General features: G+C 35.5%; 1 protein-coding gene across 4 annotated transcripts in view; it reads right to left on the bottom strand.

The window, feature by feature from the left end:
* The window catches only part of PTPN4 (protein tyrosine phosphatase non-receptor type 4), a 172,639-nt gene that overhangs the window by 69,411 nt on the left and 84,728 nt on the right, over positions 1-18,500 (bottom strand). For all 4 annotated transcript variants that reach the window (XM_033111995.1, XM_033111996.1, XM_033111998.1 and 1 more), the window contains 2 exons: positions 13,780-13,867; positions 5,523-5,611 (listed from right to left, as the gene is read on the bottom strand). In XM_033111995.1, coding sequence (XP_032967886.1) covers positions 5,523-5,611; positions 13,780-13,867 — 177 coding nt within the window. The remainder of the gene's footprint in view (positions 1-5,522; positions 5,612-13,779; positions 13,868-18,500) is intronic.

Here is an 18,500-nt window from a genome sequence, read left to right as displayed (position 1 = left end):
TAAACATCAATTAAGGCAAGATAGTTGAGAGTGCTCAAATCTACTTCAGCTGATTTTTATTGTTTAGTTTTGTGTGGATTGCTGAGAGGGAAATGCTCAAATCTCCAAATATGACTATAGAATTATCTATTTCTCCTTTACTTTTTTGCCTCATGTATTTGAAACTTATTAAGCACATGCATCCTTACAACTGTTTTTTGCTTCTTTTTCTGGTGTATGGGTAATATTAGGTTGGTGTGAAAGTAATTGCGGTTTTCGCAATCGTTTTTAACCTTTTAAACAGCAATTACTTTCCCACCTACCTAATAGTTTCCTTCATTTCTGCATGCCTTTTAATATTTTGTTAGAAACTGGATGTTTTACATGTTATATTGCAGTAACTCTGATATTGGTTTCCCTTCCCCACAGCCTGTTATTGTGATTTGATAGATTATTTTCATGAACTCTATCTCCACCCATTAACCCCCAGTGTTAAGCTTATCATGTTGCTCTTCAGGAAGGCATGGCTTTGGAGAAGCCCACAGTAATCCTGAGATGATGGTGGTACCAGTCATCCCACTCTTTCAGTAAGCACACCCAGCTGTAATTGCCAACACATCCTCCACTGTTTTCAACAATGCCCTGGGGCATGAATTCTTTTAGAAACGAAAGCAATCAAAGTGTAGCTTCTTCAAAAGAACCATTTCTCAGATAGGTGTCTGAGGCTTTTCCCTCAAGTATCTGTTTTTGTCTCCCATGTTGTCTTTGGGTTTCCCTAGAGACTCCTTCTTCAGTAGACAGAAGCCCTGTTGATGAGAGAGTCAAGTGTAGGCTGCGGAGGAATCCTTTAATCCTATGATTAGGTCAGGGGTTTAGTGCTTTCTGAGCCCTGGCTGTGACCTTCAGTGCTTTTCAGTTCACCCTCTTCTTAGGTGAGACAAGAAGTACAGAGGGGGCTGGAAATGGTTAGGTTCTGGTAAAACCCATGTTGGTTAAGTACTGGTAAAACAGATTTTCTTGAGGGCAGACTTTTGTTAAGGAGAACAGAAAGCTCTTGAGCATATTTCAAAATGGTTACTTCCCTGTTCACCACCACCACCCACCCCCACCCTTCCAGAGCATGAGTAGATTTTTCTCCATTCTTCACCTTGAGAAGCTGGTGAGGCGCCTGGTTGTAAAACGTATGAAAGTATGGGGACCTTCTTAAGGCTAGGCCTTCAGGAGTTTTCACCTCTCAAGCTAGTCTTTGTTCAGTCTCCAGCAATTAGTCAATTACCCTTTAAGTATTCCTACCAGTTGCTGGCTGCAGCAGTGGTTTCTAGTCCTGGTAAACTGTCATTCTTTGTATTCATCTGTCTCCAGTTTTCAGAGCTGCAGTTTGCCTTGTGTCCTTAATTCTCTGAGGGATCTAAAAAGAATTGTTGGTTTTCAGTTTTGTTTTTTTTTTCTTGTGAAGATAGGAGTGATGACTTCCAAGATCTTTACCTGCTGGACTGGGAACCAGAACTCTCCCCTTCCCTCTTCATTTCCTTAATGGTGTTTTTTTGATAATCATTCATTTTAATGAAGTCTAATTTACAGAATCCAAGTAATCCCAATTCACTACTCTACATTTTTAAGGTATAAACTTGAACTGGATCATTCCAGGAATAACCATACATGGAAAGACATGAGGGAGCATATTTATTATGTGAAACAAACTTTTTCTAAATGTATCTCTAATTTTGAGAGAAGAGCTAGTTGAGAAGCTTGTGTTTCAGAACCTGAAAGATCTTGGTTTAAAGTTCTGCTTCGTACTTATCAGATGTTTAACCTTGGGGCAGTCAACTTTTCTGGAATTTTTCATTCCTTATCTATAAAAATCAATGTTAGTAACACTCAAGTTGCAGGGTTCTAAGTTATAGATAAAATGCATTAAAATCCATGAGTGATTTTCCCCCCCTTGCCTTGATCTTATAAAAGTAAAATATCAGTTCTCAAACTGCCAACTTTACTCTAAACTCTTCATTCATATAGAAACTTGGTAATTTCACCATTTAACTTTCAGCCAGAATATGTTACTTAAAATATTAATAAGCTAAAAGTAGCTAAAACGTATGTGATACCACATTAGAGCTGTAATCATTATCAGTTCTCATCAAGTGATTTTTCTTATACAATACTTTGCTAAAACATCAATTTAAAGGCAATGGAGATCCTATAAACATTAATTTAATAAAGGTGATGAGGTTAACATGGTCTCATTCACATATAGTATTATTAATGAGAAGTATGTTGCCTTTGTGAAAACAGATCGATATTTTAAGAACTAAAAGTAAACCATGTATTTAATGATTATCATAGAACCCATTGATATTCCTTGGAAACCAACTGATATTGGATCTTAACTTGTGGCTACTTGTGGTGTATTTATAAAAGTGTTTGTTGTAGTATGTACTGTTACGAATAGTTAGGATCATAAGAAATTCTTATGTTCCATGATAATGTAAATTTAGTAGCTTTAACAACTTTAAATCCCATCTATTCAGTTAAATTATTGAAAATAAAAATTAAGATGAACACTACTGGTTTTCCAATTGATATCTTAGCTCACAGCCTTTGTTTCCCCGAACCTAACTTGTACGATACAGACTTGAAAATATGAGTTCTATTTCTCAACATTAAACTAAATCCAAGCATATTTATCAATAAAATAATATACTAACTCCTGAGCATACAGAATATGTAAAATCTTTCACAATCTGAATCCAATTTCTCTCCTAAGTATCAACTTCCTAAATTCTCGTTCCCTTGCTTCTGTGCTCAATGAAGATAACTGAAGGAAAAACCAAGCCAAATAGCCCACCATTTCCTCAACTTGCCATGTCCTTTCTTACTATTAGGTCTCTGCAAGTGCTTGTACTTCTATCTTGAATTCCCCTATTGAACCCTCTATACACATATGCCTCTTCTACACTTCCTTTTCACTGAGGAAATTTCTAGTGATCCTCTAAAGACCATCTCAAATATCACTGAGCCTTTAAATTTTCCCTAGAGAGATTGTATCCATGGCGTTTCTAAAGCAATTTGCTAAAAACTCTTTTAGAATTCTTATTTAATAAAAATAATAAAGGAATAAGTCTACAATATAAAATTTTAAAGATACAGAAAAATTTAGATTGTTATTCTATCCCCATCATCTGAAAAGAATTTATTTCTGATCTTGACATTTATATAAAATATAAAATTAATAAAAGGTGAAATAGAGTATTTTTTAAATTGCCTTTAGTAAAATCATAAATGTAGTAAAATCAAAGATGCACATTTAACATTATGAAAATCAACAATGATAATTATCTTCTTTGAAGCATTTAGTAACAAATTTTCTCATTGTGTTGTATAATGAATTTTTGTGTGTCCACTTATAAGCAGGGACCATGTCTTTGAACTGTTTTGTATATTCCTTTGAATATGTCAGTTTGAATTATATAGGAAGCATTTAGAAGATGTTGCATAAAACACTAAATGATCTTTAGTTTTCTTTTATGAGACATACAGAGGTACAATTTACATATACAATGAAATATACCAATTATAGGTGAACAATTCAATGAATTTTAATAAATGTATTCAGTTGTACATCCATTAGGTCGGTGCAAAGGTAATTGCGGTTTTTGCAATTATTTTTAACCTTTTAAACTGCAATTACTTTTGCACCAACCTAATACCACCCAACAAAGTTATCATGTAACATTTCCATCACCTCAAAATGTTCCCTTGGTGCCTCTTTGCAGTCAATTGCTTCCTCCTATTTTCACTCCTTGGCAATCACTGATCTGCTGAATCTAAAATTTTTGTTTTCTAGAATTTTATACAAATAGAAACAAAGTGTATATACAATATTTTGTGTCTCGCTTCTTATTATTACCATAATATTTGAGGGTAGGGTCACATCCATATGGTTTACTGTCTCAATAGTTCATTTCTTTTTGCTGAACAGTATTTGTATTCCATTGTATAGCTATACCATCATTTGCTTATCCTTTCACCAAATGATGGACATTTAGAATTCTGTTTTGTGCTGTTATGAATAATGTAGTTGTGAACATCAGTGTACAAATCTTTATATGAACTTCTGTTTCCATTTCTCTTGGGTAAACATCTAGGAATAGAATTCCTGGATTATATGGTAAATCTATGTTTAACTTTAAAGAAACTGCCAACTTTTCTCAAGTTGGTGTGCTAGTTGGCACTCCCACCAGCAATGGATGAGATTTCTAGGTGCTCTACTTCTTTGCTATCACTTGGTATTGTCATCTTTTTATTTGGAACTATTCCAGTGGGTATAGAGTAATATTTCTCTGTGGTTTTAATTTGCATTTCACTGATGACTGAGCATCTTTTCATGTGCTTATTAGCTATTTGTGTATCTTCGTTGGTGGAAGTGTCTATTCAAATATTTTGCCTATTGTTTTTAATCCAGTTGTCTTCTTATTCCTGATCTATAAGAGTTCTTTACATACTCTTGATAAATCCTTTATCAAATACGTATTTTATAAAGACTGTATCTTGCCTTTCATCTTCTTTAGAGTGTCTTTTGAAAAGAAAAAATATTTAATTTTGATGAAGATAATTTTTTATTTTCTGGTTCATGTTTTTGTGACCTATAGGAAATTTATCTTTTTTTTTTTTTAACAAACTTGTGGTGATTTTCTAAAATAATTGCTTCCATCAGTTATCATATTTCTGTTAAAGTGTTATTAAAGGGACTAATTATAAAAACCTATTAAATACAAATATCATAGGTACTGAAAAATCAGCACCAAATCTTTTAAAAGCTATACAGGGAAACAGATTAATACAACATATTTCTTTTGTATTTGTTTCTTTCCCTAAAGAAAATCATTGTTTATTTTTAAAAACCTGAGTTACTTATATGATATATACATAAGGGATATGATCGATGTGATTTTTACAATTTTCATGTTATCCCCTTAAAGGAAAGTGAAAGATGACACTTTTCCTTCTTCCTCATCCTGGGAGGGTGGGGGACTTATCCTGGACAATGAGGACAGGACAGTATGGTAAGGACAGTAGAGCAATAAGACAAGGAAAAAAAACAAGACCCCCTAAAACATGTTTTATACCCCATGGAGCCACCATACTTTCCTAGCACCAACTTAAACCACTGTAATAATAGGTCTTTGTTGCAGCAACCAGGCCCGTGTTCCAACTAATAAACTAGCGCCTCACTGAAAGCATCTAAAGGAAAGACTATATTTAAAGCAATTAGCATGCAAAACAGAGTAAACATGACGTTAGCTATTATATTACAGCACAAATTTAGAGATTCTCTAAGAGAAAAATTCATAAAGTAGTATTTTCCATAAGCTAGGCAATTTTTGAAATAAATAATTATTTTGGTATCTTCTGCTAGATTCCAAGTAAGTGGGATAAAGTTGCATGACAATATGAATACTTCAACAGCCACTTTCTTTATATAAACTTATGAATTATTATATTAATATAATGGTAAAAGCAAAAGTATTGATGGAAGTTCTTACCATGGAAAGGTATTCATTCGTACCCTGTTCTTATAAATCAGAATTCCTCCTGACATCACTCCAATCATAATTTCATTGTTACTTTGATCCTTCAAAAAAAGAAAATGACAAATCTAAAATACTGGGCTTTAGTTGTTAAAGATATAGTTTAAAAACAGGATTAGTTTTCCTTATTTTACACAGTAAGACATTGTCAAAGGCAGCACATGGTTGCTTATTTACAGATCCATATGGTAAATTGGTATCTCACAAAAATAAACGACATACTTCAAGTCTAACTTAAATGTTGCATTATTAAAATTCATTAATCTAAAGCAAAAATGATCTCAGGATTTCCCGTAGTTTATAACTGGGACTGACATTTTGGGATAAGAAATTAAAGGCCTCCTCATTTTGTAGAATGGTGAGTTAGCATCCATCCTTCCATTTCTAAAATTATTATGATCCAATCACTATGTAAATATAATGTTAGGATTGCAAAAGTGAATAAAACATGGAGGAGTTAAGAGTTTAGTGAAGGGCAACCTGTAATTAAACAATATTTCCAATATAATGAAAGTCCTATAACTAACATAATAAAAATATCATGGGAATATAAAGTGAGGAACAATTGTTGGAGAGTTTGGAAAACCCCAGGGAAGAAAATTTGAATCGTGCTTGACAAATGAGTAAGTATTCATGCTAACTGATCCAACTTAAATAGCTAACTGCCACTCTAGAGTAAATGAGTAGAATTAAAATACTTTTTTCAGATGCTAATCAACCTTGAAGTAGTTTGCTTTTTGACTTGAAACATTCTACAGGGAAACTAATATAGCAATAATGTGGTTATCCCTATTATTCATTTGCTCAGAAGGCAAAATTGATGCAAATATAATCAAGATTTTATAATTGTCTCCCTAGGGGGAGAAAAAAACCTTTAATACGTAGTTTCACTAATTTCTAATTCAATAAGATCTTATTAAATTAACCTATTAGGGAGATAATATGTAACAAGGCCAAACAGAACAATGTATGCTAATTTGTCTGGCTGCTTGTTTTGTTTCACAATAATCAGCAACACTGCACACTATTATCAGAATCTTAAATCATTTCTTAAGGACATCACTTAGAGGTCTGGACCAAGATTGCAGACTGAGACCAAAAAAAAAAGGCAGAATTAATATATGCTATTACTCCTGTTCACAATCTTAAAACATCAGAGAAGGTAAATGAAAACAGAAAGAATGTGTAACACTTGAAAACAATCCATTACACTTGAAGGTAATCAATGTACCAGACATTTTAAGGAATCTGTAAAGACATAAAAAGGATAAAATCAGATTTATAGAGGGAAAAAAAAATTACAGAAAACCACAACTCAAAATATATACTCAAGAGAAAGTTCTATGTGGGGCAGAAAAATAAGCCAAGTCAACAAAGTTCAGAGACAATGGATAAAAGAAATAAAGGGAGCCCTCAAATGACTGTCAGGGCCATCAGGTAGGGAGCGGCTATGGCTCTCAGCTCTACCACACAGCCCCGTCTGGATTGAGCTATAGGACAGAGAAGTGTGTGCAGCCTGTCTGAAACACCATGTTTCCCCGAAAATAAGACCTAGCTGGACAATCAGCTTTAATGCATCTTTTGGAGCAAAATTAATATAAGACCCGGTATTATAATATATTATATATTATTATCATATTACATATTATACCTGGTCTTATATTATAGTAAAATTAGACTGGGTCTATACCTCCATAAGTGCTTTTAAAAGGTAACCAACAACTTCCACATTTCTAATTTACTTCTCATCTGACAGTTGATCATGCCTGATTCACTTGGCTTTAAAGACACACATGTCTTTGACAGAAAGAAAGGCTTTCTTTCTATATAAATTGCTTCTTCTTCCTGGTCTCCTTTCCAGGTTCTTACCCATCTCTAACTTCTAAACTTTGCAGTGTTCCAGCTCTGAGGTCGTCTTCCTTCAATATCTACTAGATATGGTACTTTGGTGCTCTTATTTCATGGTTTTAAATATTATTTAAAGCTGACAGTTCCCAAAATTATATCTCTAGTCTAGATTTCTGCTCTGAACTCTAGTTTCATATACTGAATTACTATTTCCTTCATTTAGATTTCTAAAAACTTTGTAAAATTTAACATATCTCAAAACATTCCTGACTCACCCTCCCAAAGCTGTTTCTCTTTGATCTTTCCCAATTTAGTGACTTACTTACTCCATCTTTCTAATTGTTCAGGCCAAAAACTTTGGAACCATTTCTAAATCCCTTTTTTTCTCACACCCCATAACCAATGCACCAGTAAATGCTGTCAGTTCCATATTCAAAATATATACAGAATCTGATTACTTTTCACCACCAATAGCTACAACCACCACTAGCTCTCCTCTAGATCAATGGAGTAGTCTCTAGGCTGGTCTCTTCCCTTCTGTGCCTTACAGAATACTCTCAAAACAGCAGCCACTGTTATCTTTTAAAAATGTAAATTACACCATGACTTTTATCTCCAGAAACCCTCTAATGGCAGTGTTTATAATTAAAAGCCAATGTCTTTTAAATGTCCTTTAAAGCCTTTGCCTGCCCTGACCACATCAAGTATTGTCCTTTCCTGGCTCTCCTAGCTCGCACTGCACCAGCCATATTGTTCTCTTTGCTGTTTCCTGAACTGCTAAGTATACTATATCATGGTCTTTCATTACTGTTTCCTCTGCTTAGAATGTTCTCCCCCCAGGTATCTGCATGACTCCTTCAGGTCTGTTTCTGTTCTCGTGAGGCCTTCCCTATCATTATACCTCATTTTTGGTAGTCTCAATGACTTCTCAACTTAATTTTTCTCCATAGCATCTATCACTGATATATTACCTATTTAATTAACTGCAAAAAAATTGAATATAATGTACATAGAGTACATCTCAAATTTTACATACATGCATATACACGTGTATATACACTTCTATGTAACCACCATAACCCAACATATACGTTTTCAAAATTCTAGAAGGCTCCCTCCTCATGAGCTTCCCTGCTAACACCCCTCCATAGGGGATTGCTATTCTGACTTCTTTTAATACAGCCTGTTACTGAAGTTTACTTCCACGGAATCACACACTATGTACTCAATTATTTGTTTATATCCTGCCTTGCCACCAGAATGCAAGCTTCATGTGAGTTTGGGTTTTATCTACCTTACTCACTGCTGTATCCACAGTGTCTAAAACAGGACTTGGAGCATAGAAGGTGCTCAATAAATATTCACTGAATGAATGAATAATCATAATAGCATCATTAAGCTTTCTTTTTCTTGAAACACTGAAGGACAAAAGTTATTTTTCAGAAGAATTATTATCTTCATCTATATTACAAATACCTATGGAAATAAGATATTCACGAATAAGACTAAAACTTGGGTAGATGCATTATTTTAGGGTTACAACATCTTATACCTAACTAAAAACCTGAAGCCAAGCCTTCTGTCATTACATTTATATTTTGATAACTAGGAATCAGTTTCTTAGGTAAACACAGGGTTTATATTATACTAACATCATTACAAAACAGATTGAACTTGAGGATCCATGGCATAGCTATCTTATAGTTCAATTATGTTCTTTTATTCTATTCTCAGTTTAATATATATTGATCAATTTTCTAGTAAAGATGATAGGTGTTTAATGAGCCCTCACTCATTTAACAAGTTAAAACACTTTAATTAGGTCAGCAATTACTCCTGATAGTTAGTGCCTTTTCCATTTTAAGAGGCCAGGAATTCTTTACAAAAATTTTAATTTAGCTCACACAGTGTTCTTTGGTATTAAATGTTCAAATTATTTTATATTTTCAAGATCACTTTGATATCCATTATATCATCAACCAATCCTAACCACAAACTTGGAAGTAACTAATTGTTATTCTTTCTAGGTGAATGTCTGAGAGAAAGCAGAGTGTTGGGTAGGAATAATAACAGTATTTATACCCATCGCTTACTTAGAAATGTATTTCTGAATTTCCAAATGTTTATAGAATTTTTAAAGTCATCTTCCTATCATTGTTTTTAGCTTAACTGCACTGTGCTCAGAAATTATATTCTGTGTTTGAAAACAAGGCAGGCTCTGAAGTTGTTTCAGACAGTTTTCTACATAGATCAATTAAGCCAAGTTTGCTGACTGTATTTTTAAAATCTTCTATATCTTCTAATCTTCTATAATTTTTAGACTGTTCTATCAGTGATGGAATAAGGGATGTTAGAGTCTATCATTTCCTTTTGAAAGGCACTATTTTAAAAGAATAAAAGGGCAAACCAAAGAGAGGGAGAAAATACTTGCAAATCACATATCCAACAAAAAAAGTGTATCTAGAATAAAGAGTTCTTAAAACACAAAAGAAAGAAAAGAAAAAACCAAATTAAATAATGGGCAAAACACTTGAACAAACATTCATTAAAGAAAATATGATGTTCAACATCATTAATGATTAGGGAAATGCAAAATAAAATGATGATGAGATAAAACACACCTAGTAGAAAAGCTTAAAAAGAAAACAAAACAAAATGAACAGTACCATATGCTAAAAAGGATGGGAAGCAATTAGAACTTGCAAATATTGCTGGTGGGATACAAAGTGGTTCAGTCACTCTAGAAAACAGTTTGGTAATGTCCTATAAAGCTAAATATACATTTACCATATGACCCAGCAATCCCACTGTGGTTTTTACTTTACAGAAATGAAAACTTAAATTTACACCAAAAAAATATGGTAAATAAATGTATGCAGGAGGTCTATGAGTGAAAAAAAAAAGAAACAAAAAATGCTGGAAACAATACAGATGTCCTTCAGTGGGTGACTGAATAAACAAACCAAGGTACATCTATACAATGGAATATTTACAGCAATAAAACATTCAGCAATAAAAAGGAATGAACTATTGAAACACACAATAACTTAGACAAATCTCAAATGCATTACTGAAAGTAAATGAAGCCAGTCTCAAAAGGTAACATACTGCAGGATTCCATTTATAAGACATTTCGGAAAAGACAGAACTAGACAGTCAGAAAACAGACCAGTGGTTGCCAGGCATTAGGTGTAGGGTAGAACGCTGGACTACAAAGAGGCAGCATGACCGAGGTCTTTTTGAGGGAGAAGGGTGACGGGACTGTTCTGTATTCCGAGTGCAGGAGTGATTACGTGAATCTGTGTTAAAACTCACAAAACTGAACAGCCCTCCCCAAATCCATGTACTATACATTATTTTAAAAAACAAACATCCCTCTGCTCCCTCCCCCCAAATCTTTTTTCTTTCCTTTTTATCCTGAAGTTGTCATTGAGTCTTTACTTTTCTACAGTTTCCTCTTCTTCCTTTAGTCATAGCATCTTCTAGACATAAATTATTTTTAAGGTTGTTTTTTTTTTGTGTGTGTGTGTGATTGTTTTTGTTTGTTTGTTTGTTTTTAAGGAGGGCACAGCTCACAGTGGCCCATCCATGTGGGAATCAAACCGGCAACCTTGGTGTTACCAGCACCACGCTCTAACCAACTGAGCTAACTGGCCACCCCCTAGACATACTGTTTTTATTTTCTCAAATATGCCGTGTTCTCCTGTGATTTCAGGTCTCCATTCATGCTGATGGCTCTGCAGTGAAAACCACTCTCTTTGCTATTCTTATTCATTCTTCTGGCTTCAGTAAATTACTTTATCTAAGAAGGATTCCCTACATTCTACACTCAGGTTGCATGAGATATTCCTGCCATGTAATCCCATAGCAATCTGTATTTCCCCCTTCATACCCTCACCTATTTAATTGTTGACACATGTTCCATGAACCCCCCGCGACACTCCCCTGCACCACACACTATCCTGTGAGCTCCATGAGGGAAGGGATACTTGATGTTTTGTTCACTAAGGAGTCCTTAGCCTCAACACTGCAAAGCCAGAACAGTCACCACAATGAATGCACTAAGACTTAGTTGTATTTTGCAGATTGCTATAAATAACTTATTTCTACTCTAAATTTTGTAACATACATTGTAAAGGCAGAGAGAAAACGTCTTATCTTGCTTTTCAAAATAAAATGTTATCGCAAACACACTTATGCTTGTGATATTCAATTAAAACTTAAGGATTCTCTTTAGGTGTCCTCTCTCTTCTACCTTTTGTCCTTTTTGTTCCTGATGCTGCAAAATTTCTTTTCATATTGACTGAACATTTCCACATTTTTTTCTTAAGTTCTTTGTATCCACAGAAACACCCTTTCCTGGCTTCTTTTTTTTTTTAACAGTCTGCACAAAATATGTTTCTGAGTAACTTTGAGCATTTAAAATTTAAATACTTTAATCTGGCATTCTACATTTATTATTCCTGCGAGTTTCACAATCTAATAATTTAAACAAACCAAAAAAATCTTACCTTAATCAAATCAATACATAATATGGTTAATTATGTATGAGATCAGCCATGTCTCTTAAATGTTTCCTTTTTTAAAGGAAAGTAGTCTAACACTGTTTGTATTTCACTGATAGCAGTCAGAGATAGCAGAGAGTCTAAACTACCTTTAGAAAACCGCTAAGGATTAAAATGACTGAATTCAGTGGTCTTTTATTAACAACAATAGTTTAGTTCACATATTTAAAGTTCCACTGACTTTAAACTTTATTATAAAAAAAAATTTAGTTGCAAATATACTGACTACTCTCTTACATCTTGGAGAATCAAGTTTAAAGGTAATAGCCCCCAAACAGGGACGGAAGGTGAAGGGGCACATTTGAAAGAAAAGAAAAAGTTGAAGACATGGGCTGGCCCGGTGGCTCAGGTGGTTGGAGCGCTGTACTCCTAATGCTGAGATCGCCCAATGAATTCCCACATGGGCCAGTGAGCTGCGCCCTCTACAGCTAAGATTGGGAACAACAGCTCTCCCTGGGGCTGGGCTGTGGTGAGCAGCCGAGGTTGGCGTGTGTTGCCAGGAGCCCAGCGTGAGCGGCTGGAAGCTGGCAAGAGCTGCCATGAGCTGCTGTGAGCGGCCAACCAAAGGCTGGCAATCGACTGCCTCAGAGGGAGGGAGTGCAAGGCTCATAATACCAGCATGGGCCAGGGAGCTGTGTCCTACACACCTAGACTGAGAAACAACGGCTTGAACTGGAATGGCGGGGGGAGGCGGAAGACAAGAAAAAGAAAAAAAAAGTTGAAGAGAGACTTAACCTCACATTGTAAATGGCATCAAACAGATTTGCAAGTCACAAACACTCAGAATTACCAGATATAGTTATGTGAGAAATGCAAGTCATTCAGATTTTTAAAGGGGAGACTGACATAAGCTTTTCAAAATATAAGGACTAGCACTCTTCCCTAGAACATGGTCAGGTGAGGCCCTAAATGATAAAACCACTCTATGGAGTAGAATTTTGAGTTCTCAAACCACTGTCTAAGTCTACATCTATAAACTAAAATAAATTCAAAATAACTATCTAAGGAAAACTTAACTCCCTTTCAGGCTGCTATCCTAAGGCTTGGCAATTTGACCCAAGAGAATATAATACCTATCACCAACTCAACCAATGATTACCCTGAACTCCACTTTTCGCTGGTTATGAGAATAGCTATACTCCAGGTACTTCTAACGAAATATAACCTCTTGATAAATAAAGTGTGAGAAGGAATCTAGGTGAAGAGACACACAAATGAAGGATAGCCATTCACAAATATGCTTACAGCAGCCAAGTTTGAAACAATGAAAAAAAATTACCGAGTGATGTATATATAGAAATTTCATCTTAATAAAGAGATTGGGGGAGGGGGCAGCAAAATATATTAATATGTTTCATTTTGTGCTTTATAAATAGAAATGTTTAATGCTACCACTAAAATAAAATAAGTGAAGTAATATAGGCCTGAGTCAGGTGAAAGCATCTTTTATGGTAACAATTATCACAAAAGTTAAATATACAAAAAAACTACTTTTTCTATAACTTAACCTTTATCTTATAAAATAAAAATTCTAAAGGTACTATCTCTTATGGTCTGGAAAAATTATCTTTATAACATAAAAAACTACCTTAAAGAAAAATTACAAAAATCTAGTTCAACCACATCAGGTATAGATTGTGAAAATACTTATACTCAGAGGAAATTTTCAGTGCAACTATGTTGGCAGCACTCACTAGTTATTACATCTGTTGCCTGATCCTATCAGGACATTACACATTTTTTGATATTGAGTAATGGAGCCTAACTCAACAACATCAAAGTAAGTTTTCTTCACTTACCCTTGCATAGTGGAATTCAACTCCATAGAGTTCTAAGGTACGTGCAGTGTTCAGGTAATTAAATTCTGCTTCTGCAGGAGATAAGCCTCTGTAAAGACATCATTAGGTTAAAAATTAAATCAATTATGAATATGGCCAAATTAGAAAAAGGTTATTTATCTGGGAAAATTTCAGCATTCTAATTAAATCTTTTACAAAACACCATGCATAACTCCTCTTAGTCCTGTACAGTAACATTTAACTTAATCCGGAGTACATTTTCAGTAACATACATTATTACTTTGTAGAATATTTTATTTTCCAGAGATATAAGAATGCAGCAATTTTAAAAGTCCCTCGGTGTTCTTATGGCTGTTACCAAGTCACTGACTCTTAGACATAACTTAAAAGAATAATTTGTTCACAATTTGGTCTGTACACCATAGCTGCATTTAAATCACAGAGTGCTCCTGAAACATGCACATTCTGAGGCAACCTCCAGAGCAGTGCTTCTCAGAGAATGGTGTAGAGACAGGTGATGATTCATAACACATACAGAAACCGAGAATGTCAGAGTCTTTTACAGAACTTTAGTAGAGTAATTTTATGTCTGTTGAATCTAACAATAAAAAAGGAAGCTTGTAAGTTTTATGTCTTTGTTTATTTCTCCATTTTATTTCTCTAGTAAATCATTTTTATTTCATTTTTTAGAATTATAGTTCCATGACAGATTGGGAAAAATTGGTCTTTCATCAAAGATAATTCCAGAAGTATTAGAGAATCTGATATAGAATAGATGGCATCCAAATTGTTTATATTTAAGAAATATCCCACGTTATTCTTATGAACACAAATTTTAGAACTATAGCTTTAAATGCAAAACCTTTAAAAACTGATTTACTCCTATATTATGTACTGTTCTAACAACTTTATTACCTGATATTATCAGATACGGCAGAGGAAAAGCAGCAAATTACAAAAGCAAAGATATCAACATTTCATTTACTATTGATACTAGAAAAGGGAGACAATGCATGATCATAAAAATGGGATTCCTTAAAAAAAGCAGATATAATTCTGTTTTCTATAAAGTTCAATTAAGTTAAATACTCTACCTTCCCTTATCGTCCCCCACCAGTTAAACAAGATGATTCTATTTTTTCTTTGTTTAAAGATTTGAGAAATCATTTCTTTAAATCAAACAGAAATTTATACTCAATACCTTGTCAAATGAACAATCTTTTTTCTTAAAGAAGAGACTTTCCATTATTGGTAAATTTTTTAAAAATCAGGTTTACCTTCAAACCTTTGATTCAGATATGCTATGTATAGAACTTTTATTACAAATGGCATTTACTTTTAGACCAAAATTAGCACTCACCATATTAAGCCAGTTTATTAAAGTTCTCATTCATTAACCTAAATTTAGATTAGGGGACAGCAAACTCCTACTGGAAAGAGCTGGACAGTAAACATTTGAAGCTTTCAGGCCACAGTCTCTGTTGCAAGTACTCAACTCTGATATTGTATGAAAGCAACCACAGACAACATGTAATGAAAAAAGGGAATCTGTGTTCCATAAGTGTTCATTTATGGACACAGAAATTGGAATTTCCAAAGATTTGACATGCCACATAATGTTATTCTTTTTTTGATTTTTTTCCAACCATTCAGAATGTACAAACCACTTCTGGGTCAAGATGGTGGAATAGTTGAATGCTGTGCTCATCTCCTCCCACAACCACATCAAAATTACAACTACAGAACAATCATCATTGAGAATTGCCTGAAGTCTAGCTGAACAGAAGTCCTATAACAAAGGACATTCAGAAGACACTTCCAGACTGGTTGGAGAGGCAAAGATGTGGAAAGGGCTGGTCGCACACCCATGTGTGGCAGTTAAAAAACAGAAGAGATATGTTGGCCTCAGAAATCCCCTGAGGAATGAGGGGTCCCAGCCCCATACCAGGGTCCCCAGCCCAGGGTTCCAGTGATAGGAAGAGAAGTTCCCATAAATTTTGGCTGTGACAACCAGCGGAGATTCTGGCTGAGTGAAATGGAGGGCTGCTGGAGTCCCAGGCACTCCTCTTAAAGGGCCTGTGCATGGACTTACTCGCTGACAGACTCACTTACTCTGAGCACCAGTGCTAAGGCAGCAGCTCCAAAGGCATCAGGGGCATATGGGTAGGAAATGAATTGTCTGGCTTTATGGCAAGGACTGGAGGGGCAGCTTTATAACAGACAGAAGTGCTGGCAGAAGTCAAAGTTCCTTCATTGAGCCCTCCCCACAACCCAGCCAGCATGGGCAGGCGGGGTGACATATCACAGTCTCCATCTACCTAGCTAATACAGTTCGCCCTGACCTGGTGATTCCCTAAGACCCCACCCCACATAATTTGTGAGCCTATCCAAGCGGATTCCAAGTGGCTTTTCCAAACAAATGGGCCTGTCTTGACTCATGCTGCAGACTTTCCTAAAATCTCTCAAAGGATCACAAACTGCAAACAAGCAGCATCTGGCCTCACCATGCCCCATACCTCTTGCTAAGGAGCCCCAAGTCCAGCACTAGTAACAGTAGGCCTCAGTTCACAGCTTAGCCTCTCTCAGGCACTTCCAAGCCTAGTATAAGTGGCAGCTATCTACAGATCATGTTGTAGCTCATGCCAGGTGGACCTGGGCAGGGAACAGGCAGTGGCTGACCTTAGCCTCCATGACAGCCCCTCCAAAGAGGACCAAGAACCAACATACCTCGTAGCCTGCCTCAGACCACACAAGAGCACCTCCCAGCCATCTCCACAAGTGACACACACAAAGGGCAGACTGGGCAGGCACCAGAGACCTGCTACAGTGCATCCTGCTCCATACAGTCAGCCCCTGCACAACAGCTTCTCCACTGTAGTCATGGCCAGTCCTTACAACCAATCACCCTGAGAGTCAATCCCTCCCATTGACTTGCTAACAGCAATCAAGACTCAACTACAAAAGGAGGTCACACACAAGATACTCACCTGGATCACCAGGCTCAGATGACCAAAGAGACTGCACCACTAGGCCCCACAGCACACCTACTTCATAAGGCCACTCTACTAAGACCAGGAGGCATAGCAGCCCTACTTAATACATAGAAACAAATGCAGGGAGGCAGTAAAATGAGGAGACAAAGAAATAAGTCCTAAATGAAATAAAATTTAAAAATTCCAGAAAAAGAATAAAACAAAATAGAGATAAGCAATCTACCAGATGCAGAGTTGAAAACACTGGCTATAAGGATGCCTAATAATATCAGGAAGAACTTCAACAAAGAGAGAGGATACATAAAAATGAAGATAGAAAACATAAAAAAGAGCCATTCAGAAATGAAGAATACAGTAACTGAAATAAAGAATGTATTAGAAAGAATCAATAGTAGATTAAATGAAGCAGAGGATCAAATCAGCGATTTAAAAGATAAAGTAGCAGAAAACAATCAGTACAGCAAAAAGACAAAAAGAGTCCCCCAAGATGAGGATAGTTTAAGAGACTTCTGGGACAACATCAAGCATACAAACATTTGTATCAAAGGGGTACAAGAAGAAGAAAAGAGAGAGCAAGGAATTGAAAACCTATTTGAAGAAATAATGCCGGAAAACTTCCCTAATCTGGAGAAGGAAATAGACATCCAAGCCCAGGAAGCACAGAGTCCCAAACAAGATAAACCAAGCAAGAGACCCACACCAAGGCACATCACAATTAAAATACCAAACATTAAAGACAAAGAAAGAATCTTAAAAGCAGGAAAGAAAAAGCAGTTAATTAACCTACAAGGGAGCTCCCATAAGACTATCAGCAGCTTTCTCAACAGAAACTTTGCATGCCTGAAGGGATTAGCAGGAAATATTAAAAGTGATGAAAAGCAAGTACCTACAATCAAGATTACTCTACCCAGCAAAGCTATCATTTAGAATCAAAGGATAGATAAAGCACTTCACAAAAAAGAAAAAGCTAAAGGAGTTCATCACCACCAAACTAGTATTACAAGGAATCTTAGAGAGGCTGCTTTAAGAAAAAAAAAAGAGTAATAAAATGGCAATAACTACATATCTATCAACAATTATTTTAAATGTAAACGGGTTAAACACTCCAGTGAAAAGACAGGGTGGCTGAATGGGTAAGAAGACCCTTACATATGCTGCTCATAAGAGACTCACTTCAGATCAAAAGACATAACACAGATGGAAAGTAAAGGGATGGAAAAAGATTATTTTATCAAAGTGGAAAAAAAAACAACAAGATGTGGTAACAATACTTATACCAGATGAAACAGACTTTAAAACAAAGGCTATAACAAGAAACAAAGAAGGACCCAGCAATTCCACTTCTGGGTATTTACCTGAAGAAACCCAAAACACTACTTCGAAGGGACACATGTATCCATATGTTCATTGCAGCATTATTTACAATAGCCAAGATATGGAGGCAACCTCGATGCCCACCACTGAGCCATAAAAAAGAATAAAATCTTACCATCTGTAACAACATGGATGAACTTAGGGAGTATTGTGCTGAGTGCAGTAAATCAGATAGGGAAAGATAAATGCCACATGATTTCACTATTACGTGAAATCTAAAGAATAAGATAAACAAACAAGAACAAACAGAAACAAACTCATAGATACAGAAAACATTTTGAGGGTTGCCAGACAGGAGGAGCGTTGGGAGCATTGCTGAAAAGGTGATGGGATTAAGAAGCACAAATTTGTAAT

This window comes from Rhinolophus ferrumequinum, chromosome 8 (assembly GCF_004115265.2).
Source record: "Rhinolophus ferrumequinum isolate MPI-CBG mRhiFer1 chromosome 8, mRhiFer1_v1.p, whole genome shotgun sequence".
In the NCBI taxonomy this organism is placed as follows: Eukaryota; Metazoa; Chordata; class Mammalia; order Chiroptera; family Rhinolophidae; genus Rhinolophus; species Rhinolophus ferrumequinum.
This window is presented reverse-complemented; position numbering and strand designations above follow the sequence as displayed.